The sequence below is a fragment of the Meles meles genome, chromosome 6 (assembly GCF_922984935.1).
Source record: "Meles meles chromosome 6, mMelMel3.1 paternal haplotype, whole genome shotgun sequence".
NCBI lineage: Eukaryota > Metazoa > Chordata > Mammalia > Carnivora > Mustelidae > Meles > Meles meles.
In genome coordinates, this window is record NC_060071.1 from 66,304,777 (window position 1) to 66,331,128 (window position 26,352).

At 37.1% G+C, this 26,352-nt stretch overlaps 1 protein-coding gene across 5 annotated transcripts in view; it reads right to left on the reverse strand.

Annotated features, from left to right (window-relative positions):
- TTBK2 (tau tubulin kinase 2) overlaps nt 1-26,352 on the reverse strand; it is a 153,502-nt gene that overhangs the window by 98,346 nt on the left and 28,804 nt on the right. For 3 of the 5 annotated variants that reach the window (XM_046008710.1, XM_046008711.1, XM_046008712.1), the window contains 2 exons: nt 24,478-24,613; nt 20,174-20,321 (listed from right to left, as the gene is read on the reverse strand). In XM_046008710.1, the coding sequence (XP_045864666.1) occupies nt 20,174-20,321; nt 24,478-24,546 (217 nt within the window). In that variant the 5' untranslated portion in view covers nt 24,547-24,613. Of the gene's footprint in view, nt 1-6,564; nt 6,677-20,173; nt 20,322-24,477; nt 24,614-26,352 lie in introns of those variants that run through there. The other 2 variants (XM_046008713.1, XM_046008714.1) reach the window with 2 other exon arrangements.

The window sequence follows — 26,352 nt, forward strand, 5'->3', positions numbered from 1 at the left end:
CCTGTAGGAAGCAATATCAACCAATTAAAACTCAGGATTAGATTTACAGCTATCAGCAAGTTAGTCATCTAGCAAAGCCCTGAGGGGGAAAAAATAAAGAAGACTAATAAAATAAGTTTCCTGGAGTTGAGTAAGAGCAATCAAGTCTGGCGCAGAGATGAAAGTAGAGAAAGAAGAAAAGTCAGCAAGGTAAGCACTGATCACTAAGAGTCATAGATTGCTGACCTCAAGAAAACACAGCATGGAAATATACTATAAGTCAATTTTAACTTCCTGCTTATATGTTTCTTACGTTAAAGAAATCCTTTAAAAGATTAAAGGAATCCTGATGGGATGCCTGGCTGGCTCAGTTGGTTGAGTATCAGCCTCCGGCTTAGGTCATGATCCCAGGGTCTGGGGATCGAGTCCCACATTGGGCCCCTTGCTCAGTGGGGAGCCTCCTTCTCCCTCTGTCTGCCATCCCCCTCCACCACACACAAATAAATAAATTTAAACTTTTAAATAAATAAATAAATAAATAAACCTGAACATACAAACCAAATCTTTACCAGTCACTCTAAATACCACAACTAAGGTTTTCTCTTTATTTTCTAGCTCTTGACTAATCTAACTGAATATGGAATGTTTGTGGTCTGTCACCAAACTGTGCAAAAAAGAAATAATCAATGATATGTCCACTCAAAAAAGACAGTAAGAAATAGACTTAATTTAGACAGGTAGATAATATCTACAGATATTACTGGCAAGGTAGCATCTTGCTAGTTAAACACAGATTTTAATTGTGATATTAAAAAGGATTTTTATTCATCTGACGCATGTAGTGCATGTAGTGGTAAACACTTCCTTACTGTCCAAAATCTTTTTTTAAAGGAATAGATAAACTGTACTCTACAATTAATGCAGGGGTGCCTGGGTGGCTCAGTGGGTTAAAGCCTCTGCTTAAGGCTCAGGTCATGATCCCAGGGTCCTGGGTTCGAGCCCCGCATTGGGCTCTCTGATCAACGGGGAGCCTGCTTCCCCTCCTCTCTCTTTGCCTGCCTCTCTGCCTACTTGTGATCTCTGTCAAATAAATAAATAAAATCTTTAAAAATAAATAAATAAAATTAATGCATATGGAGCACCTGGGTATCTCAGTAGGTTAGGAGGCCAACTCTTCATTTTGGCTCAGGTCATGATCTCAAGGTCCCGGGATTTGAGCCCCGAGTCAGGCTCTGCGCTCAGTAGGGAGTCTGCTTGAGGATTCTCTCTCCCTCTTTTCCTCCCCCAACTTACACTCAAAACATTCTCTAAAATAAATAAATCTTTTAAAAAATAAAAATAAAAAATTGGGGCGCCTAGGTGGCTCAGTGGGTTAAAGCCTCTGCCTTAGGCTCAGGTCATGATCCCAGGATCCTGGGATCGAGCCTCACATCAGGCTCTCTGCTCAGCAGCAAGTCTGCTTCCTCCTCTCTCTCTGCCTGCTTGTGATCTCTGTCTGTCAAATAAATAAAATCTTTCTAAAAATTAAAAATTAAATAAATGCATATAACCTAATGAATCTTTTTGTTCTTACAATTTCAAATAATCATCTACTACCCCTGCTATCAATACAAGAGCTTAAAAGCTATGGCAAGTGATGGTATGGTGGTCTACACCCCAGCATTAAATATTAATGAATAACAATGGCACATAAAAGGCAAATAATTCTATATGATTTATATATGCCTGAGAAAGTAAAACAATCAAAAAGAGGCATTGATTATTTTCCTTTTTAAATTAAAAAAAGCCATTTAGTAATAAAGTAAAAAGCTAGTTAAAAGTATCCTAAACCCAACTTCATCAAGATAAAAAGCTTCCGCACAGCAAAGGAAACAGTCAACAAAAGAGGCAACCCATGGAATGGGAGAAGATATTCGCAAATGACACTACAGACAAAGGGCTGATATCCAAGATCTATAAAGAACTCCTCACACTTAACACCCCAAAAAACAGATAATCATGTCAAAAAATGGGCAGAAGGCATGAACAGATAATTCTCCAAAGAAGACATACAAATGGCTAACAGACACATGATAAAATGTTCATCATCATTAGCCATCAGGGAGATTCAAATCAAAACCACATTGAGATACCACTTTATACCAGTTAGAATGGCCAAAATCAAGAAGACTGGAAACAACAAGTGTTGGAGAGGATGTGGAGAAAGGGGAACACTCTTACACTATTGGTGGGAATGAAAGTTGGTGCAGCCACTTTGGACAACAGTATGGAGATTCCTTAAGAAATTAAAAATAGAGCTACCCTATGACCCTGCAATCGCACTACTGGGTATTTACCCCAAAGATACAGATGTAGTGAAAAGAAGGGCCACATGCACCCCAATGTTCATAGCAGCAACATCCACAATCGGCAAACTGTGGAAAAAGCCAAGATGCCCTTCAACAGACGAATGGATAAAGAAGATGTGGTCCATATATACAACAGAATATTATTCAGCCATCAGAAAAGATGAACACCCAACTTTTATATCAACATGGACACGCCTGGAGAAGATTATGCTGAATAAAAGAAGTCAAGCAGAGAAAGTCAATTATCATATGGTTTCACTTACTTGTAGAACATAAGCAATAGTATGGAGGACATTAGGAGAAGGAAAGGAAAAGTGAATTGGGGGAAATCGGAGGGGGAGACGAACCGTGAGGCACTATGGACTCTGAGAAAGAAACTGAGTGTTTTAGAGGGGAGGGCCGTGAGGGATGGGTGATCCTGGTAGTGGGTATTAAGGAGGGCACGTATTGCGTGGAGCACTGGGTGTGGTACATAAACAATGAATCTTGGAACACTGAAAAAATAAAATTAAACAAAATAAAGCCAAAAAAAAAAGTATCCCAAACCCACTAATGGGGATGCTCTGGAACTCAAAAACAAATTTCAGTTTAGTGGGAAAGTAGCAAATACTGGAATTCTGCAAAGCTGGACTAATAAACTGCTAAGGACACAGCAAAACCAGTCTTAGCATCCTTACCCATCATTTCTTTTTACTTAACCACTCACACCACCACCAAACAAACAAACCACACCCAATCTAACAATAACAGCTCATGAAACAACTATACCAAGGAACACAGAAAAATATAAGGTATAAGTCCTTTCATCAAAGAATTTACCATCTTTTTGAAAGAAACAAACTTACTATAAGGTAATATGACAATACAAGATCAAATGATAGTTTCTATGAACAAAAATAAGCACTGTGAGAGATCAGTAGATTAAGTGGATCAGAATGCTTAGAGCACAGAGCTAGGAACTTATGGATAGTAAAACAAAAAGAAGGCTGAGTGGTCTAAACCAAATTCCCAGGGGAAAAAAAAATTGAGCCAAGAAGTTTAAAGAACAAAGGCTCCTCTTAGCTCTCATGGGGATGCCCATATAATGATTCCTTGGGTTCTAGTAGCTCACCTGGAGACAAAGGCAAAACAAGCTCTTCAATCTAGATAACCATCACAGGGAATTCTATCTTTTAAACAAAACTATCCTATCATAATGGTCAACTTAAAACTATCAGGTTTTTGTGGTTAGAATGGGGGGAAAAGCACAATTTCATCATCCTCTCTATTTTAAAAAATGTACTTGTTAATTACAAAAATATATGAACAAATGTATATAAAAATAGGAGAGTAAAAGTCAAGAATTGGGGAACCATTCCAAGAGACCCAATATCAGCACAGCAAGTGTTCCAGAAAAGAAGGGGTAAAAAATTAAGGGGGTGGAAAACATCAACAAAATAATTCAAGAAAACTTCCTGAGAAAAATTTTCAAATCATAAGTTTCAATAAAGGACAAAGACAGGCACACTAGATGAAAACATACCCATACTATGGTATATCATCATGAAATTGCAAAACCCTGGGGGAAGAGAGAAAAAATTATATGCTCCCAAAGTAACATGAATCATAACAGAATTATACTTCTCAACTGCTACAGGGAGTATGAAGACAAATTTTGGAAGTAAAATTATTCTCAATCTAGAATTCTATATCCAGCCAGTTTTTCACTTAAACGGATAGTATAAAAACGTTCAGACTTGCAATAGAGGTCTCAAAGACATACCTCCCAGCATCCTTTACTCAAGAAACTATATAGAAGAGGTACTTCACTAAAATGAAAATAAACAAAAAAGAGAAAGGGATTCAACGAGGCATACAATATAAAAGAGAATCAAAGAGAATCCCCAAGAAGACACTGAAGGGTGATCCAAGGATGATACCTGTGAACAAAAACACCAAGCTGGACTGGAGTTGACTAGGAGGTCCCTACAAGGATTTACCTAAGGAGAGGAAATCAAGAGTTGTGCAAATCAGTAGCTCATTGTTTTTTATTGCCAAATAGTATTCTACGGTATGAATATACCAACCCTGATTTATCCATTCACTCTTTTCTTTGAAGTATACATTTTTTGGCAAGTAAGAATAAAGTTGATATAAATATATGAACACAAATTTTCATTTCTCAAGGTTAAATGCCTAGGGGTAGGGTTGTTGGATCATACAGTAAATCCATGTTTGACATATAAGTATATGCTTAATTGTTTTCCAGAGGAACTGAATCACTCTGCAACCCTACCAGCAATATTGAGGGTTCCAGTTGCCCCACACCCTTCTCAGAGTTCTTTATACAGTTTATAACCAGAAACGGGTGCTGTTGGCATTGTTTTTATTAGTACTGCATTAAATCTATAGATCAATTTGGGGAAAATCACCATCTTTACTATTGTGATTCTTCAAATTCATAAATACATTTTTCTCCATTTACTTAAATATCCTTTGACTTTTTTTTTTTTAAATCAGGGTTCTATAATTCTCAGCATAGCAATCTTATACATATTTTGTTGAATTTATACCTAAGAGTTTCACTTTGGGGAAGCTACTATAAATATCTTTAATTCAGTTTTCAATTATTGTATCACTAGTATATAGAAATGTGATTGTTTTTTGTGAGCTGACCATGAATCACTTGCTAAACTCATTTACTCTAGCAATTTCTTTGTGGATTGCTTGGGATTTTCTACATAGATGATTATGCCATCTGCAAATAGGGGCACTTTCATTTCTTCCTTTTTAATCTTTGTGCCATTATTTCTTCAAGTATTTTTGATGGATCACATTCATTCTCTTCTCATTCTGGGTCTCCGATGACACAAATGTAAGACCTTCTCATAGTTTCATAGGTCCCTGAAGCTGTATATTTCTTTATTTTTAACCTTTTCCCTGTTATTCAAATTGGATCACTTCTGTTGACCTATTTTTAAGCGCAGACTCTTTCATTGTCATGTCTACTCTGCTTTTGAGCCCTTTTAATGAATTTTAATTTCCATCATTGTATTTCTTAGTTCTAAAATCTCCATTTAGTTCTTCATATCTTCTATTTCTTTGCTGAGACTTTCTATCTTCCCGTTCAATCCTTGAACATGGTCATAATAGCTGATTTTAAAACTACTTTTCAGATAATTTTAACATCTGTGTGATCTTGGCATCACCATCTGTTCACATCTTTTCCCATGTAAGTTCAATTTTTCTGGTTCTTTTTTTTTTTTTTTTAGCAACTGCACGTCTCGCTGTCTCCTGGCAGCTAGAAGTGGAACAGAAGTTTCTGGTTCTTTTTAAGCTGAGTCATTCTAGATTGTATTCTGGACATTTGGATATTATGTTATGATACTGTGGATCTTATTTAAGTCCCAATGAGAATGCTGGTGTGCTTGTTTTCGCCAGTAATTGATTTGACCCAGTTGGGTTCACATTTCAAGTTCTGACCAGCATTCTGTGGGTTGTATTTCCAATTACAATTCCGTTTGCAAACCCTCTGCAATCATACATACAGTTTCATAACTGTACCATGCAGTCCAGTTTGGGAGTTAGGGGTGGTCTATCCCATAATTCAGTCCTTAATGTTTCTGTATGCTGATTAGGAATCAGACTCATACATGTCAGCTTGGGAGTCAGCTCATGAGTCCATAACGAACTTTAAGTAGTCAGTTTTCTAAGCTCCTCATTCTCTTGCAATCTTTTGGTTCCCTGGGGCTCCCCTTTCCCACCTTTCCAACAGAAAGCTGGGACTTCATGTCCTGCCATGTACTTCCCATGACCGCGCTCACATTAGGGCTAAGCAAAAGAAGAGCAGAGGGAGAAGAAAACAATGGAATCGGCCGTACTCTCTTGATACCAAAGCTCCTCCAATGTGGGAGGAAGTCTCCCCTCCCTCTGAGATTTAGGCTCCTGTCTGCCCCCATTGAGGCCACTGCAGCTTCTGCCAAGGACTGCTTGAGGCCTGGGGTGCAAGAAAACGAAGAAAGGGGAAAAAAGGAAGAAAAGGGGGAAAAAAAGAAGAAGAGGAAGAAGAAAAGAGAGAAGGATGTGGGATTGCCACACTTTCTTTGAACATTAGGAGATCCCTTCCGCTCCTTGAATCAGAACCAGAGGGCTTCTCCTGGTGCTTTTTCTGTCTGTATTAATAATGCTCACTTCCAAGTTTCAGGATACATTAAGTTCAGGCTGGGGCGTACCGGGAGAAAAAAAATGGTAAACTCACCGCCGGTTCAGTGGTACTTTGAATTCTGGTCTTCTTCCCCAATCTGCCTCCTACTATTTATTTTTCAGAGTCCTCAAATAGCCACTCCGAGCATTCTGTCCAGGTTTTATAGCTGCATTCAGTGGGAGAGACAGGGTGAAGTGTGCTTACTCCATCTTATCTGGAACCAGAACCTGGACTACTGTTTTTCATAACACACTTTGTTGAACTGATTATTGAACTATTTGTAGAACTCTGACTATAAGAAGTTAAAAAGTAAAGATAAGCAAATCCTGTATTAACCTCACTGTGGAAAAGGGAACAAGGAAGCCAGTAGGATCCCATTTTTTTAAGCATATATTCTTTTGGGTATTATATGCTTAGGAAAAGTGAAGTTTTTAACTGTACTTTGTTTTATTTCTTTAAATCTTATTTTATCTGTGGACTTTTATAAATACTAGGACTGCTAAAAATTTTTTAAAAGAAGAAGAAAAAGTAGTATGAGACAGAGGAAGCAGAATTCAGATGAGAGGCCATGAACTGTTTAAGAAACTGAAAAAAGTTCAGGATGACCAACACTCCAAGTGTAAGCCAACAGTTTCTGGTAAAGAGGCTAGAGAAGCAGGCAGGAATCAGTTCAAGGTCTTGCATGCCAGGTTAAGGTGGCTGGACTTTACCTGAGAAAACGAAGGCCCTTAAGTGTTTAAGCAAATGTTGGGAATGACATGATCCTATCAGTATTTTGAATAAATGCTCCTGCTACAAACATAAAGCTATGTAAAATATGAGTCTTCCTGTCTGAATGTTAGGGGGTCACATCAAGTTGCAGAAAAATACATATATATTATGGCTGCACATGTTGTTGAGGGATATGGGTGAGAGGGTTGTTTCACATACACATGCATGCACACAGTCATTATATATCATATGTAATCATATGATTTTATACATGATTATGATTCCATATGATTTATATATATAGGATATATATCACATGATTATATATGTGTGTGTAAAAATAGATGACAAAATATGTATTGAATGTTTCTGGAAAAAACACAAGAAACCAGTAAGAGTGGTTAGTTTAGGAGGAAGTTGGGGGCTAAGAGAAAGCAAACTTACTTTTCACTTTATTCTTCTGTCTCATTTTTAAACCTTTTACCGTGAATATTTACACCCTTAAAAAGGGTTTAAAAAAATAGAGGGAGGTCTTACACATGAACTAGATAAACTAGAATAAGTATGCATAAGCCTAGCATTCAGTAACCCATCTTCCAGCGTAGAGTTAGCACTCAAACACTATTACAGATTTCCCTACAAATATTACTCACCGTTTATAAAGTTCACAACACAGAAGAGTTTTTTATTACATTACATTATACTGCATTTCACTAATTTACTACGTATCTTCAAGCACTGAGAAATCTAAATAGAAGATGGAAGAGTAAGAACCGATTTGAAGATATTATCATTATACTACGTTTTTTCACTATGAAATTATACTACATTTTTACTATAAAAGAAATGTTTGTGTTACTCTTTTCAATTTCTTTTTTTTTTTTTTTAAGATTTTTTTTTTTTTTTTTTATTTATTTGACAGACAAAGATCACAAGTAGGCAGAGAAGCAGGCAGAGAGAGAGGGGGGAAGCAGGCTCCCTGCCAAGCAGAGAGCCCGATGCGGGGCTCGATCTCAGGACCCTGAGATCATGACCTGAGCTGAAGGCAGAGGCTTTAACCACTGAGCCACCCAGGCGCCCCCTCTTTTCAATTTCTTAAGCACCAAAGGACATAAAGGGAAACATTAAAAGATTTTTTCTTCTTTCCTGGTCCCCCTAATGCCAATTCCTAAGCAAAACTATTCTCACTGGCTTCTTGAGCTCTGTATGATTCCAGACTTTCACTGTGCTTATAAAGCACATATAAATATATGTATATATGTCTATACAAAGACACACATATATATATTATACTCTCTTTCAAGAAAATGGATCTCTGCTCCTTAAGATAACCTAGACATATTCAATTTCCTAAACGTCATTTTCCTAAATCCAGAGTAATCGATAGACAAATCCCCAAGCTGGCAGATAATGTTAAATCTTCCAAGTAGAGAATGTTAAAAGAAACACACTGAACAGATAAAGTTCTCAGAGATCTCCTAACACATCTTTGATGGAACAGATGAACTTTAACCAGAGCAAGCAAAAAATTACTTTAGGGAAAAAAAGTATACAAGTTGAAATAAACAACAGATGATAGGTATATAAAAGGCTAAAGACTACAGAGCACAAGCGGAGAATTGGGGAGAAAAGTGTCATTAGTACAGAAGAGCAACTGCATGGGCTCCTAGGTGGCTCAGTCAGTGAACTGTCTACCTTCAGTTCAGGTCATGATTCCAGTAGGATTGATCTCCCTGCTCAATGCAGAACCTGCTTCTCCCTCTTCTCCTCCCCCTGTTTATGCTCTGTCAAAGAAATAAAATCTTATTAAAAAAAAAAAAGTAACTACACCTCTTCTGCCTTCCTGCTTGAAGTCTCTAGCTACTGCTGCAAAGTACAACTACTCCCTCTCCCCAGTCATAAGAATGAGAGATGTATGTCATTTTGGATTAGATTACTGGTCTATCCATAGACTACTGTCTATGAAAGTTCCTCCAAAGTGCTCGCCCTCATCAAGGTTCATCTCTTTCATCAAAGGGTATAGAAGATCTCTGATAATTCCTTTCATGGGAGAGTACCGCAGTTGAACTCTGGGACTAAAAGGTTAGGAATAGACCCTTACCCCTTATTATATTCCTTACTACTTTGTGCTATCGTTTTGCCACTGAGCATGATACAAATATCAAGTTTAAATGTATGTAATTCTTTAGGTGGCTTGCAATTTTAAAGAGAACACAAGTGTATTTTTAAAAATAAACAATTCAAACACATTGAAAAGTGTACATAAGGATAAAACAGACAAAATCTAGTAATTAAAACCTATCAAGAGAAATGTGTTTGCCAATAGCAATTAATGCTCTAGAGTCCATACTGTGGTCTCAATTATTTCTCAATGAAAGGAAACAGGGCTTCTAGAGTTCCTGATTCCAATAATGGCACAGGGAAAATTCAAGGAAAGTCTGAAATATGTGCCAGAAAAGAAAGATGGTATCAAAGAACTCTGGAGTCAGAAGGACACAACAGTCTGCTTGAAAGGGCTTCCACTAGCCAAAGACATGAAAATTTGAGCATCAAAATAACAATCACCACAATGAGTTGAAATAAAATACATAAAATATTGAAAACAAAAACAAATTCATGGTCATATGGCACAAAACTCATTTTTCTGAGAATTGGTAAATAAGAGGGAAGAAAAATCAAGCCTTTATCCTGCCCTTCTTATAGTAACTATACTTCAGGGGAAACAAACAGCTGATGAAATAAAGTTCTACTTGGTAGAATAATTCCAGTTCAGAAATTTGATTCAGAAAAAGAATCAGAAAAATCACAATTTTGCCAACCATATGGAAACAATAGATTTAGACCGAGTACTCTTGCCAAAAATAAGAGCAATAACAGCAACATGAATCTCATCAAGGCTCTGCATCTACTACCAGTTCACAGGAAAAACAGAGGCTCGAGAAACATGTTAAAAGACACCCGAAGTTTGCAATTAACCAAATCCAGAATTTGGACTCTTCTATCAAACTAAGAACTTCATTTCTTCAACAAATAAATGGCAAAAAAAAAAAAAAAAAAAACAAACAAAAACATGTGGGGGAGGAGGGTGACTGGGAGGAAGAGGGAGGAAGTATGGAACTCTCAAAGACTAAGAGACTTGTCAACTTAAGAGATATGTCAACCAAATGCAGTGTATGTGAATCTTGATTTGAACAAGTCAACAACAGGATACTGCTTTCAATCAATCTAACATTTATTGAGGGCATTGTGCTAAACACTTGATTTTACCACTTCATTCTCACAACCAACCTATAATTTGTGTGTTGTTAATGTTCCCATCTTACCCTTGGGAATTTGAGCTAAGTAGGTTCACATGGACAGAGGTGGTGGAGATAGTCCTCAGGGGTCACTTTTTTTTTTTTAATCAACCACAAGTTATGTTTCTCTATATATTGTACTTCTGCTACTTCCCACTGGACAATGCTACAGTCAATAGCCAAGGCATGCCCCCAGTCCTCCTCACTCAATAGTTACTTCCCTCCCCCACCATCAACGCTGACAAGGTCTCAACATGCCTCAGAGACAGAACAATAGGGTATTTTTAAGACAATGGGAGAAATTAAACACTGGCTAGATTTTAGATGATATTGAGAAATCATTTTGTTAGGTGTTTAAAACTACTGTGCTTATGTTATTTTTAAAAAAGGAGTACCTTACTATAAATTATAGACTTTAGTTAATAATAATATATCAATATTGGCTTCACCAATTATAACAAACATATCCCAGTAACACAGTATTTAGTAACAGGAAACTAGAGGTGGGGAGGGGTACTATGGGAACTCTGTATTTTCTGTTCAATTTTTCTGTAAACCTAAAACAGTTCTACAAAAGTAAAGTGTATTAGTTAAAAAAAAAAAAAGTAAAACTGTGAACATGGGCTTCCTCTCCAATGAATTCTCTAACCCATTATTAAAACTGGCCACCTGAGGGGTTTCCACAGGCTTATTATTTCACTTTTCCAGTTATTCCAGTTATTCCAGTTTTCCAGTTATATAGATATCCCAAATGTTCCTAATGTTTAAAATAAACTACTTCTAATATAGGATATATATTCTAATATATTCTCACAGCATTCCTTTTTTTTTTTGTAGGATAAGTGGCTAAGACTTTCTAGGCTCCCACAGATGCAATTTAATGGTTTTACAAAATCACTGATCATCAATAAAGTACTCATTCGCAGGCAAAGTAATATTTGTCAAATTTTGATGTATCTTCAAATATCCCCCACTCCAACCCTATAGACTCCCTAACTGGCTGGTAATTCATGACTCTATGAAATAAAGAATATTTTCATTAAAAAAAAGGAGCCCTTATCTATTAAGTAGAGATACATACTGAAGTATTTACACATGATATAATGTCTACCATTTCTTTCTTAAATTCATTCGTATCTGTTACAACCTTTTAAAGCAGAATATGACTTGAGCACATTTCCACTCATAAAACTTGCTATTCTGAACAGCTTCACAACACACCTAAGTGGGCTTGTAATTGGCTACTCTAAACAATGCTCTTGGGGCGCCTGGGTGGCTCAGTGGGTTAAACCGCTGCCTTCAGCTCAGGTCATGATCTCAGGATCGTAGGATCGAGTCCCACATCGGGCTCTCTGCTCAGTGGAGAGCCTGCTTCCCTTCCTCTCTCTCTGCCTGCCTCTCTTGTGATTTCTCTGTCAAAAAAAAAAAACAAAAAAAAACAACAAGGCTCTTCAGAAAACAAACCCTATTATATAATAACTCCCATCAAGTTGGTTCACTTTAACATACTAATTTCTAGAGGCCAGGTACACACAGTTAGTAACTACAGGGGATATAAAATTTTAAAAGTAGATCCTAGAAGGTGAAGTTGTTTTAACCAATATTTTTCTTTTAAACATCAAAGTGTAGCTCAGTCACTTTAGTGACAAAAAAATTTGGTCTTTCTAGGGAATCCGCTTGATAGCTGAACACTTTAGCCCACACAGTTAATATTGGGTTAATACTAGGTTATGTACACCTTACAACAAATGTTACCTTGTCCTGTTAAATAAGCTCACATGAAACCAGAAAAGAAAAACCGGTTGGGCTTTAGTTCCTAAGTATCAGCGTATCAGAAGAGAAAGAAACCTTATCTTCCCCTTAAGCAGTTACTGTCATGTCATTCAGATTTTTAAAATGTTAACAAAAATAAAGAAAAATATATCATCAAAGGGAATGAAGACAAAGTGTTGAATATAGATAAAAGTAATTCTTGGGATGAAGCTTAGAGCTTAGCCTGCTTCTTCTACACATGACATGTCATCCTCTCCTTTGAGGGGTGACATCTCTTCTGGTCACAGTAGTATTGCTATCATCAGCAGTGGGGTCATCTTCACTGATACCAAAACAAAGTTTGATCATCCCATAGATCCTGTTAGCATACATCTGGGGATCTTCCAGAATGAAGCTGGAGGACAGAAGTGCAGTTTCATAGAGCAGGATGACCACTGGTCATTCTTGTCATTTTGCATTCTGCCATGAGGTCTCGATCATAGAGTGGTCAGAGTTTTATCTGCAAGTGCTTCTTTGCTGCCATGTAGCCCATGGTTGAGTTGCCTCTATGGCTTGAGCCTTCACAATTCTTTCCTTATTTGCCATCCAGCCACATATGCTTGTGACAGAACAGCATGAGGATGCCACCAATCAGTTCGACACGAGCAACTTTTTTATTTGTTTCTTCAAGATATCCTTCATGATTTTGCACAGGTTTTCAAACTTTGTTTTTTTCTCTTCCTGTTTTTTTCTCTTCTTCATTTTCTGCAAGTTCTAAGCCCTATTTGATAACAGACACTACAGTCTTCCCCTCAAATTCCTTCTGCTGTTGGACACTGTACTTGTCAAGAGACTTGTTCATATATACTTCTAGGCCATGCTTCCAAAGACATTCCACAAAGCCAAATTTGCTATCTGGTCCTGGGTCTTACCTGTGATGTAAAAGATATGCTTCTGGTATTCCTTTACTCTGGTACAACAGTTCTTGAGAGAAACTATCTAATGACCAGAAACCGATGTGTAGTATCTTAACAGCTCTGAAAGCTTCTTCTGATTTTGAAACTCCTCATGTAATTCCAAGCTTAATATGTTTTTTTTAATTAATTTATTTGGTGGGGGAGATGGAGGAGGAACAGAGGGAGAGAGAATCCCAAGCAGACTCCATTGAGCACAGAGTCTGACATGAGTTTTGATCCCATGACCTTGAGATTATGACCCAAGCTGAAATCAAGAATCAGAGGCTCAACTGACTGAGCTACCTAGGTGTCCCCCAAGCTTAATATTTTAGAGAAATGCTCACAGAGGCACATGGGTGACTCAGCCAGTTAAACATTTAACTCTTGATCTCAGCTTAGGTCTTGATCTCAGGGTCATGAGTTCAAGCCCCACACTGGGCTCCATGCTGGCTGTAGAACCTACTATGAAAGAAAAGAAAAGAAAAGAGAAGGGAAGGGAATCATGACCTGAGCTGAAAGCAGACGCTTAACCAACTGAGCCACCCAGGCGCCCCCTCTTCCTTTTCTTCAGCTTCATCATCATTGACTTCTTTATCACATTCCTTCTCCACAAAAAGAGTAATATATAGCCAATAAACTGGGAGTGTTTCTTTACAATCATCTTTAGTCTTCTTTCTTCCAAGTACTCAGTTTGGTCTTCCTTCAGATGCAGGATAACCTCTATTACAGGACCCACAGGTTGACCTGTATCAGTCCTAACTGTGAATGATCCTCCTGCAGAAGACTCCCAGGCATACTGTTCATCATTATTATGTTTGGTGATCATGGTCACTTTCTCAGCAATCAAACAGGCACCAAACTGGCCAATTACAGAAATATGAAGCATTCTGCAAAGTTTCCAAGAACACTTTAGTTCCAGACATAGCAATAGTACTAAGGTTACTGATCAAATTGGCCTTGGTCATGCCAATACCAATATCCACCATAGTGAGGGTTAGATCTTAGCTGTTTGGAACATGATTAATGTGCAGCTCTTACCCAGAATCTAACTTACTGGGATCTGTCAAACTTTCATACCTGATTTTGTCCAAAACATCTGATGAATCTGAAATAAGCTTCCTCAGAAAGATCTCTTTATTCAAGTAGAAAGAGCTGATGATCAGGGACATCGACTGAGTGATTCCCACCTGAAAGGTAAATGTCTCAAGCACCTTCTCCTTCATCAGCTGGTCTTGGGTCTGGGTTTCCTCGGGTATCTCAGCTAAGGGACCACACAGGCTTCATGATGACACAGCACCGGGACACAGAAGCCACTCAGCATTTCATTTTAAATACTCCAGCAAGGTGGGAAAAAGTATTGAAGGAGTAGCACATAGCTGCAATAAGATTGGCCAAGTGCTGATAACTTACTGAAGTTATGTACTGGGTACAAAGAATGTTCTCTATATCATTATTTCTATTTTTGTGTATATTTAAAGTTCTTCATAATAAAAATTAGGGGAAATGGCAAATTTAAGATTTGCCTGTCTTGCTGCAGGATTCTAGCTATGTATCAAATTTTTGTTAAGAATCCTTTTAAAAAGCATTGATGGTAGGTTCCTCAGGTACTGCAGAATTACTAGTGATCAGTTTGAAATCATTAGACAGAAGTTTTTTTTTTCTCTTACACCAGCACTGCAAATAAAACTGTATTTATTAAAAAGACAAAAAAGAGGGGTGTGGTGAGATACAGCTCAAGAGTTCACTAAAATGGAGAAGTGAAGATAGCCAGGATATCACCCTAAAACATTTACTGACGATGGGCGAAAAGAAAGATAAAAAAGAATCTAACAGCCTAGGGAGGCAATTATCCCCTTTGCTCCAAGTTTCGAAGCAAATGAACTGAAAGACAAAGGTCTGAAGACAGTATAGTCCAAATGGAGACAAGGAGGAAACACAAATAAATGGTTATATGGAGATGTATGTTAATAAAAAGAAAAGCTTATTAAGTTTTGTGTTTCTATGTACTAGGGATACTCTAGAGAATAATAACTAAGTGTAGAAGTACTACCTAACAGGCCTACAGACAGATGGTTTAGTTGGGTTTTTTTTTTCTTTTAAATTTTATGTAAATTCAAGTCAGTTAACATATAGTGCAGTTTAGTTTCAGGGTAGAATTTAGTGATTCATCAGTTGCATGTAACATCCAGTGCTCATTCTATCATGTGTCCTCCCTAATGCCCATCACCCAGTTACTCCATCCCCCCATCTCCCCTCCAACAATGCTCAGTTTGTTCCCTATATTTAAGAGTCTCTTATGGTTTGCTTCCTTCAGCAGTGACTAACACATTCAAACACATTTGTAAAACCCGATTTCAAGCTTTACTACAAAGCTGTGATCACCAAGACAGCGTGGTACTGGCATAAAAACAGACACATTGACCAGTGGAACAGAGTGGAGAGCCCAGATATGGACCCTCAACTCTATGGTCAAATAATCTTCGACAAAACAGGAAAAAATATACAATGGAAAAAAGACAGTCTCTTCAATAAATGGTGCTGGGAAAACTGGACAGCGATATGTAGAAGAATGAAACTCGACCATTCTCTTACACCGTACACAAAGATAAACTCAAAATGGATAAAAGACCTCAACGTGAGACAGGAATCTATCAGAATACTAGAGGAATCTATCAGAATACTAGAGGAGAACTTAGGCAGTAACCTCTTCGATATCAGCCACAGCAACTTCTTTCAAGATATGTCTCCAAAGGCAAAGGAAACAAAAGCGAAAATGAACTTTTGGGACTTCATCAAGATCAAAAGCAAAGGAAACAGTCAACAAAACAAAAAGGCAACCCACGGAATGGGAGAAGATATTTGCAAATGACAGTACAGACAAAAGGTTTATATCCAGGATCTATAAAGAACTCCTCAAACTCAACACACACAAAACAGATAATTATATCAAAAAATGGGCAGAAGATATGAACAGACACTTCTCCAATGAAGACATACAAATGGCTATCAGACACATGAAAAAATGTTCATCATCACTAGCCATCAGGGATATTCAAATTAAAACTACATTGAGATACCACCTGACACCAGTTAGAATGGCCAAAATTAGCAAGACAGGAAACAACGTGTGTTGGAGAGGATGTGGAGAAAGGGGAACCCTCTTACACTGTTGGTGGGAATGCAAGTTAGTGCAGCCACTTTGGAGAACAGTGTGGAGATTCCTCAAGAAATTAAAAATAGAGCTTCCCTATGACCCTGCAATTGCACTGCTGGGTATTTACCCCAAAGATACAGATGTAGTGAAAAGAAGAGCCATCTGTACCCCAATGTTTATTGCAGCAATGGCCACGGTCGCCAAACTGTGGAAAGAACCAAGATGCCCTTCAACGGATGAATGGATAAGGAAGATGTGGTACATATACACAATGGAGTATTATTTTCCATCAGAAAGGACGAATACCCAACTTTTGTAGCAACATGGACGGGACTGGAAGAGATTATGCTGAGCGAAATAAATCAAGCAGAGAGAGTCAAGTATCATATGGTCTCACTTATTTGTGGAGCATAACAAAGAACACGGAGGACATGGGGAGATGGAGAGGAGAGGGAGTTGAGGGAAACTGGAAGGGGAGATGAACCATGAGAGACTATGGACTCTTAAAAACAACCAGAGGGTTTTGAAGGGGCGGGGGGGGGGGGGGCGGGGGGGGGGGAAGGTTGAAGAACCAGGTGGTGGGTAATAGGGAGGGCAGTACTGCACGGAGCACTGGGTGTGGTACAAAAACAATGAACACTGTTACGCTGAAAATAAACAAATAAAAAAAAAAAAAGTATGATTCAGGAGTCAACTTGATTCAACAGAGAATAGTAAGATACATCCAGAGTGGTTCTGAGAGTTGTGAAAAGAGAGTAATCTGGGTAGAACCATAGGGGAGGTCACTTAGAAGAAAAGATGGGGTAAAATGCTAAAGCCCTCACACTTTTCAGAGCCAATGAGAAAGGATCATCCTAGTAATCAGAGTTATGCATGAGCTGAGGAAATCTAAGTTTAGCAAGTTCAGGAAAGTCTGAGAGAAAACTAAGAACTCAGGGAATTCAGGAAAAAACACTGTGAGAGTTTTGAAAAGGGGAACTGATTTATTACAAAGAACAAAACTTAGCATTCTGGCTAAATTCACCATAGAATATTTTCTTATCTTGTCAAGAAACAAATCCTGATATCACCTATCAAAAACATCAATTTAAAGATTTATTTGAGAAATAGTGAGCAAGCTTGCATGCACAGGGGGAGTGACAGAGAAAGAGGGAGAGAGATGACCCTTAGGTCACAACCTGAGCGGAAACCTAGAGTGTGATACTTAACCAACTGCACCACCCAGGCGCCCCTGAATATCAGTTCAAAACAATCAATCCTTTAAAGGGTTAACCTCTGGTTATATATCTTCTCCTTACACACTTAGCCTTTTTATTGGGGCCAGTGAGTAAGAAGTCATTATGCAAAAGGAGGCAAACCTAAGTCAGCCCCATAAAATGTTCTCAAAAAGGCCTAGATTCTAATACACATTAATCAAAATAAGTTGTTAATCTAAAATAAGTTAATCACATTAATCAAAATAAGTTGTAAGGCATTAAATATACAGAAGGTATAAGTTAGGAAGCCAACAAAAGAGTCAAGGGCTGCCTCACTGAAATACAGACCTTGGAATTAAAATCAAAACTTCAAAAAAAAAAAAAAAAAAAAAAAGAAGAAGAAGAAGAAATACAGACCAGAAGATAAAAACCTGTGTTTTGTTTTGTTTTGTTTTGTTTTTTAATGTGAAGAGCTGTGAGGACTAGGATGTAGTTATAAGCAGGTAAGAGAAACATTTTAGTTAATAGGATGGAAGATAGAAGGAAAGACTTAACATTCTAAGGCTTCCAATTCATACATTAAAAGGTACTAAAGTTATCTTCAACCGTTATCCCATAGAATCCTGGGTAAATCGTGGCCAAAATAGACAAGAGAACCTATGGAAAGGGCTATGGAGCTGTATTCTGCCTCACCTGGAACATCTCCTCAGGGCCAAGTAGGAGAAAAGTGAAGTGGCATGCTCCAGGCCACTGATGCTGACACATCCTTTATAGGATCATTGTCTGAGAGTCAAACAGATCTCCTAGGATCTGTGCAAACCAGGAACTGGTAGCTACAGCTGCACCTATTTGTGGCCTCTAGGTCACTGAGCTGAGAACAGCTCTAAAGAAATAGGGAGTAAAGAGAAAGGCTGAAAAAAAAAAAAAGAGAGCACCCTCTTTCCCCTATACTTCCTTTTCCAGTTACGTTTTTTCTAGTAGTGACAATAGGTTTTGATCCATCCACTGCCTTCCTAATTTCCCATGTTCTGGGAAACCTAAATTTGGGCTAAAAATAACTATTAAACAGATCTAGCATTTTATTAGCATCAGGCTCTAAACAAATGAGCCAACTGGTAGAAACACCTGGGTAATGAGAAAGCTTAGGCAAAGGATAATGATTAAAAGTATCATGCTTAGTGAAATAAGTCAATCGGAGAAAGACAACTATCATATGATCTCCCTGATATGAGGACATGGAGAAGCAACATGGGGGGGTAGGGGGATAGGAGAAGAATAAATGAAACAAGATGGGATTGGGAGGGAGACAAACCATAAATGACTCTTAATCTCACAAAACAAACTGGGGGTTGCTGGGGGGAGGTGGGATTGGGAGAGGGGGAGCGGGCTATGGACATTGGGGAGGGGAGGCGAACCATAAGAGACTATGGACTCTGAAAAAGAACCTGAGGGTTTTGAAGGGTCAGGGGTGGGAGGTTGGGGGAACAGGTGGTGGGTAATGGGGAGGGCACGTTTTGCATGGAGCACTGGGTGTTGTGCAAAAAGAATGAATACTGTTACGCTGAAAAAATAAATAAAATGAAAAAAAAAAAAAAAAAAAAAAGAACAGACATTGCCAGAATACATAGTACACATTTCATCAACTTAATACAAACTAGTTTACTAGAATTCCAAACACCAGGAATTCACAAGAAGAGTATAATCACCCTGGAGACTACACAGCCATGAATTTGAAGGTCCTAGGCTACAAAGCATTTTGGGCTTGCTGCTTCTACCAACTACAGTTATTTCTACTAATTCCAGCAACTTCTTTTGCTCTATGTTAACATTAAATTTTCTTTAGATACTAATGAATGTCCTATAACAATATCAAATGTTCAAGAACTTAACAAGATCATTTAATGTGCTAATCACTCATTTAATTTTGATTCAGATACAACATTTAAAAATAAGTAATATCAGATTATATCATTAACCTGAAAATACAAAGATGCAATGCATTCAGGGTTTTACATCACTGGGTTAAAGTCAGAAAACAAAGTTATTTATCCTTGTAGTAAAAACAGGAACCCAAGTAGAAAAACAGATCTCAAAAATGATAACAGGGCCAGAAAAAGTTACTCTATGAAACTGAAGTTAAAGGAATCATATAACAAATACTATTATTTTTAATCCACCCTGCAGTGTGATTTGAAGGTTTCCTTAACGTGATTAAAGCATATTTACCTCCAACAACACAGGTAGAAACAACTCAGAGGTATTCATGTTTAGTGGTTTAAAAAAAAAAAAGGTAAATTTTTACCATTTGCCTTATAAAAACACTTTCTAAGGCAGAATGTTTCGGGTAATTCACTCTCTCATCCTTACTATGAAAAGGAATTCCAAGAAAGAAAGAAAAGGAATTCCCACAGATCAATTAGCCTAAGCAATTAATATTTCTACTACTATCAGCTAGTGATAAAATTTCAAAGAGAAAAATACTAAGCATTGTTTATACTGAGCTGACACCTGATTATTCAGTTAATAGAGGATGTAAGGACGTTCAGAAAGATAACAATATATTATAAACTGTCTGGTATATCATACAAAGCAGCTTACCTTGTAGTTTTTTCAAAACAGCCACCTCCATTTTCAGAACTTGTTTTGGTTGTTGAGCTGATTCTACCTTCAGTGCAACATTTTCCCTGGTAAGCATGTCCAAGGCATCGTAAATTTCTCCAAAGCCCCCACCCCCAATCTTCCTCAACTGCACAGGAAATAAGAACATACACACATACAATTACTAGAACATTCTAATTGGAAATCAACTCATCTCTTATATTGAAAAAATAATATATAATTTTATTATCCCTATTTGAGGACAAAAGATCTCAATATTGTTAAATTATTATACATATGTCAAGAAGAAAACAAATGCCTAGAAATAGCACAAAACCTTTTCTCACAGTTTTGCCCACAAAAGGTAAAGAAATTATCTTAGCCACAACTTTAAAATTTAGTCTACAGCCAGCATTAAAACTGTCACAAAAAAGCATAGTATCTCAAAGTTTCACTTCCCACAAATGCCCCTCAACAACCAGATATGTTCTTTTAATTCTAAGGCAATCATTTGAAGACTTTTTAAACCATGAAATCTTTTTGACAACTGAAAGCTTATCTGGAACCCAGCTGAGATGTGTATGTGGGGAGGTGGGAGTAGGGCAACCAGAGCTCAGCCCTCTCTGTACCACTTACCTTCTGAGGGACTAAGCTGGCTCCAAAGAAGAGACAAACTCCTGTCCAGAATATGCTATATAACTATATGCCCAAATAATATGCTCAAATACTAAACTTTAATCAGATAAAACACTTTCAACCAACACTTAATATCCTTCCTGATAAAATGTGTTTGCTTAACTGGGGGAATACCAGGATCTCTGTCTGAGTATCATAAGCAAGTTCTCAGGTGTCAGTGACAACTGAGCCTATAGAGCCACAACCAACCACCAGGGTGGGTAATATATTTCATGTTAGATACAGCATGGAATGAGCCTTCTTCCATTTCCTGAAGGTCTTCTCCCTTCCACATTATCAAACATCTAGGATGTGATATAATGCCAGAAGTCATCACTAGAGGCACACAGTCCTAAATTCCAAACACCCCAGAGGACTCACTTGAAGTTCTACTTCTTTCAGCACTGGGTCCGTACTGATTACTACCACCAGGCTGATTTTTCTATCTTCTGAATTTCTATAGTTATTTGCTTAATCATTTAATTACTCATTTTGCTAGGCTAAACACCTCAGATACCACTTATATTAATACACTGGACAGTTTTTTAACTTTCCACTGCCAATGTCCTAGCCCCCTACAGCAAAACCAAGCTTCTTCAGAGAGAGTCACTCTTCTCTATTTTTTTGTTTTCCCTATAGCGAGTGGCTAAGTGGTAACTACATAATTATTGCTAAACGACTATTCAATGCTTTGTATAAAAGAGCCATAATCCTTTATTCCAGTGGGTGATGGGAAAAGATACCATGAGGAGCTACAGTATGAACTCAGAATTAAAATAAAGTTCCAGAACTTCATTTCAGTTAAAAAGTTTTTTGTTGGGCCCTGAGCGATACTTACGATTCCTAACATTTGCCCATTAAACAAAGCCTGGTGTAACTTTAAAAACTCATAAACAGTACAAAAGGGACACCTCTCTAATTACAGAATGTACTGAGAGGTAGCGTTATGTTTCACTTTACAAAGACCTTACCAAATAACAGAACAAAAAATCTACACCAAAGTAATGATTTTGCTCCTTGGTCTATTCCTATGTCATTTCAATGATAGTGAAACATCAATTTTTTTTTTACTGAGCTTGACAAAGCACTAAGACATCATTAATGCTTATAAGGCAAAGAGCTAGAGACAGTTTAGTACGATGGGGGGTGGGGAAAGTACAGAGGTAAGTGGCAGACTTTCTTTACCAAAGACGGTATCAACAATATCAACAAACCCTTTGCTCTTCTTTAGTGTGACCCTGCCACTCACCCATCAAGAAGCAGAGTCCATTCCCCAACCTCTTAACGCTGTGAATCTTGTGACTGCTTTGACCAGCAGACCACTAGCCCTGAGAATAGTCCTTAACAGCCTTGCTGCTTCTGCTTCCTGTCACTCAAAAGCCAGCTACTATGTAAAAAGTCTGACCATTCTGAGAAGACACAGACCTGTGGAGAGATCCTAGAAAATAAGCTACTAGGGATGAAGGGGGGTGGGTAAGAGAACGAAGGACCTTCAAATCACCAAACAAGCCATTTCGGAATGGATCCCCTAATCCACACAATCCTGCAAGTACCACATGGTTAAGAGACAAACCACCAAGCAAACTCTTCTCAAATTCCTAATCCACAAAATTGTAAGCAAATTAAAAATTGTTTTAAACCTCTCAGTTTTGAGGTAGTTTGTTCATAATGGTAGATAACCAAAACACCATGCCTAACAATGGGCCTATGATTTCTTACTAAAATGCCACTATACCTCCCAATATATGTATGTTCCATACATGTATTAACTCTAATTATCAGGATAGAGCAATGATGCCAAGTGTAGCTGCATTTGCCACCTTTTGATATGTCTACTGGAAAAAGCCAAACTTGATCACAGCACTTAATACAAAACACTCACCAAAGCAACACTCATTGCTGACTTACATAAAAGACTACTAACTGTTGGAATTTCCCTGCATCAATCCATGATGACAACATGATTCTTTCTTATATTTACTCAAGTAAATTTTCAAAGCCTACTGAACTGCCTAACTGGCAAAACACTGTAACCCAGATACAATACTTGTAATTCTAAAGGAACAATCTACTTTTTCTAATCTGTGATAGAGTAAGGAAACCACTAAAATAACTTTGCTAAACCTGCTAGTGGAACAAAACTTTAATAAAAGATGGTAGCGATAAAATATATACTTAAATACATCTAAAACAAAAATTGTGTCTTTAAGAGCAGGAAAGATGATAGATTCCAGGTCTAGGGCAAGGACTTCAAAAGACTTATTATTAGGATCAATTATTAGTTGAAAAGACTCAAGAGACAACATGAATGGTGTCCCCTAGTCAAGTGAGAAAATTTGGGGATCAATACAGATAATAACTACAACTGACTGAAACACTTAAAATACGTTTAAATGCATGAATTCTTAATTGCATGTTTTTTAAAATCTCATTGATAACTTTTGGAAAATGCTATGGCAGCAATTCATTATTCTGAAAACTGGTAAAGTAAGAAATTAAGTATTTATTGCTTTCCTAATCAAAATATATCTCAGGGTAATCAAATAGCTGATGATAGGAAATTTCTTTGTAGATATACTTCAACTAAAAATATGAAGGAATGACAGAATGCCACAATCTGCAATTAATAGACTTAAAAATTATGATCAATAGTGCTAAAATGACAACAGGACAATGTCTTAACGGGTGATAAGACATTCTGTGCCTCCTATTGACAGTTCACAATATCCTTTATGAAAAAAATGCCACCTAAATAAACAACCCTGAACTCAGATCTAATTGAGCCTCAATAGCAGTATGTATAAAACACAAGACAGTGAAACATGTTAATACGACATGGAAGAAATCAGAAAAATCCAAACTATGGGAAATTCTACAAGCAAATGACCTACTTTCTTCAATTAAAAAAAAAAAGTAAAAAAAAGAAAGATGAAAAGAAATCTAGAAATTAAAAGAAACTTAAGTGATGTCAACCAACTGCAACACCCAGGCTTTATATGGATGATTTAAACCACTAAAAGTAATTTACAACGGGGAGATGTGAAAGTTAAAAGGATACTATTAAAAAATTCTTACTTTTTCTTAGCTGTGATAGTATTATGATTACATTTTTAAAAGAATTTTTATCCTTTAGAGATACATAACTCAAGGATGTACAGAAGACATGCTAAGGTAAAAGATTTGCTTCAAAATATTCTGGGTGGGAGGTTAAAGAGAAAACAAGACTGACCACAGAATGATAACTATTTAAGCTAGGGGGTGAGTACATAAAGGTTCATTAAATCAGTCTTGCTATTTTTATGTATGCTTATAATTTTCCTTAATAAAAGGTACAAACATTTTTAAAAAGAGAAGTTCATTGTATGGTATTTTTGTTGTTGTTGTTGGTTTGTCTTTCCTAAGTACACTTTGATCTACCTTACTCAACATTAGCTATCAGAGATTAGGAACATTTACTACTATATAAAGCAAGAATTATGGTACAAACAGGATTTAATCATAGGAAGATAACTGATAATATGCTTTAGGTATATAAGCAATATATTTATTATTTTCTATGGAAATGCTACTTTTATCAAGATACCAAAAATTATCCCCTGATATGTTCTTTCTCTAAGATGTGTACCCACCACTTTCCATCTTTCTTTGACCAGGATTCCAACACTGAGAATATCTGGTTGCTCTCCTCCTCCACTCATTGCAATTCACTAATGTGATAAAACGGCTACACAGGCATCCAGCTCCCAAGGATGGTTTCCATTTAACCTAAAACAAAACAAAACAAAACAAAACAGCAGCAGCATATCAGGGCTCATTAAGTAACAAACATTCCAGGGCCAAGTAGCACTACTAATTCTATACATTAATTAGGTTGCTTTGTTGGAAAGGGGGTAAAAACCCCACAAAACTGTTTCAAAATCTGTTTAGTGCATTAAAAAAAAAAGTACTTATCTTTCCATTACAGATGCCCATGAAATAGCTAGATAGACACTACAAAGACATTATGATACAACACAGATATAATTTCAAGCACTAAGATTGCTAGACTGTAGATCAAGCATGGTGTCAATGGCAACTGACCAAGACAGACCACTGTCTTAACTAAAACATATTGCTAAAGAAAAGGACATGGTACCTAACTTACTTACAACAGCTTATATAGTTTAATAGGCTTCAACTTAGAGCTTACTATCATCCAGAGCTCATAAAATTTTAATATTACATATTGTACATAATGCATTCAAAGTGCACAGAAAATAAACACGAGCCACAGAAAAGGGCACTGGATCAATTCCAATACAATGATACTTTAAGAAAAAGAGGATAGTAATATGTATAGCATACCTATAGAAAATGAAAATATAGCAGAAAAAGCTGGTCTAAAGGAGATAAAAACTGTAACTTTACGTTACAGAACAAACTAAAGAAATATTTTCTAAAAAACTTTAAAACAACATAAATCGTAATTAGAAAAGCCCTTAAATGAGAAAGCTAGAGAACAGGAAGACTTAAAAAGAAATCGGAGCTAACTCAGAAAAGGACCAGAAATGAAGACTCAACTAGAAGAAACATAAGAGAAGACACCATATAAATAAGGGAGAAAAAAAGAAATAAAATGAAAAAAAATTAAAAAGAAATTTAAAAGTAAAAGTGATAAAAGACAAAGTAAATACAAAATAGATATTCTAGGAGCCCGACCAAAAAAAACCCCATGCAATGAAATAGAATAAATACTAGCCACTATAATTCAAAAAATTTCTGGAAATTTAAAAAAAAAGGCTAAATCTATTTTTTAAAAAAGGCTAAATCTTCATATTGAAATGGTGGTATATCACATACCTGGAAAAACAACTCAGAAGATCAACATCAACACACAGTCTCCTAAATCTACTGGATTTTAAGGGGGAAAAAATTTCATTGGCATCTGCACAGATAGTCCAAATTATTTAGAAGAGAAAGAAAAAGACACTGGCACTGACCAACAAGAGGCACTGGCATAAACAGTTTATACCAGCAGACAATGAAATTATATATTTAAACACCCAAAGAAATAAGATGCAAGCCAAGGATGTTCTATACAGCCAAACTAACTTTCATGTCTAAAGGAAACAAATGGTTATGAAACACAGAACTCAAAGAACACTGTTCCCAGGAAATGTCCCCTGGGAACCATGTAACAAGTATCAATCAAGAAATTATGATAGAAGATCTGGCATGAGGAATGGCCTGAAAAGGCCTAAAAGCAATGATAACCCAGCAGCAATGAATAACCCCTGCCTTCAGACTGTGGACTTTAAACATCAATTTCTCATTAAAAGAAATCAGGTTCCACCAAGGAAATAAAAATCAAAACCACAATGAGATACCACCTTACACCAGTGAGAATGGCAAAAATTAACAAGATAGTAAACAACAAGCATTGGTGAGGGTGTGGAGAAAGAGGAACCCTATTACACTCTTGGTGGGAATGCAAGCTGGTACAGCCACTCTAGGAAACAGTATGG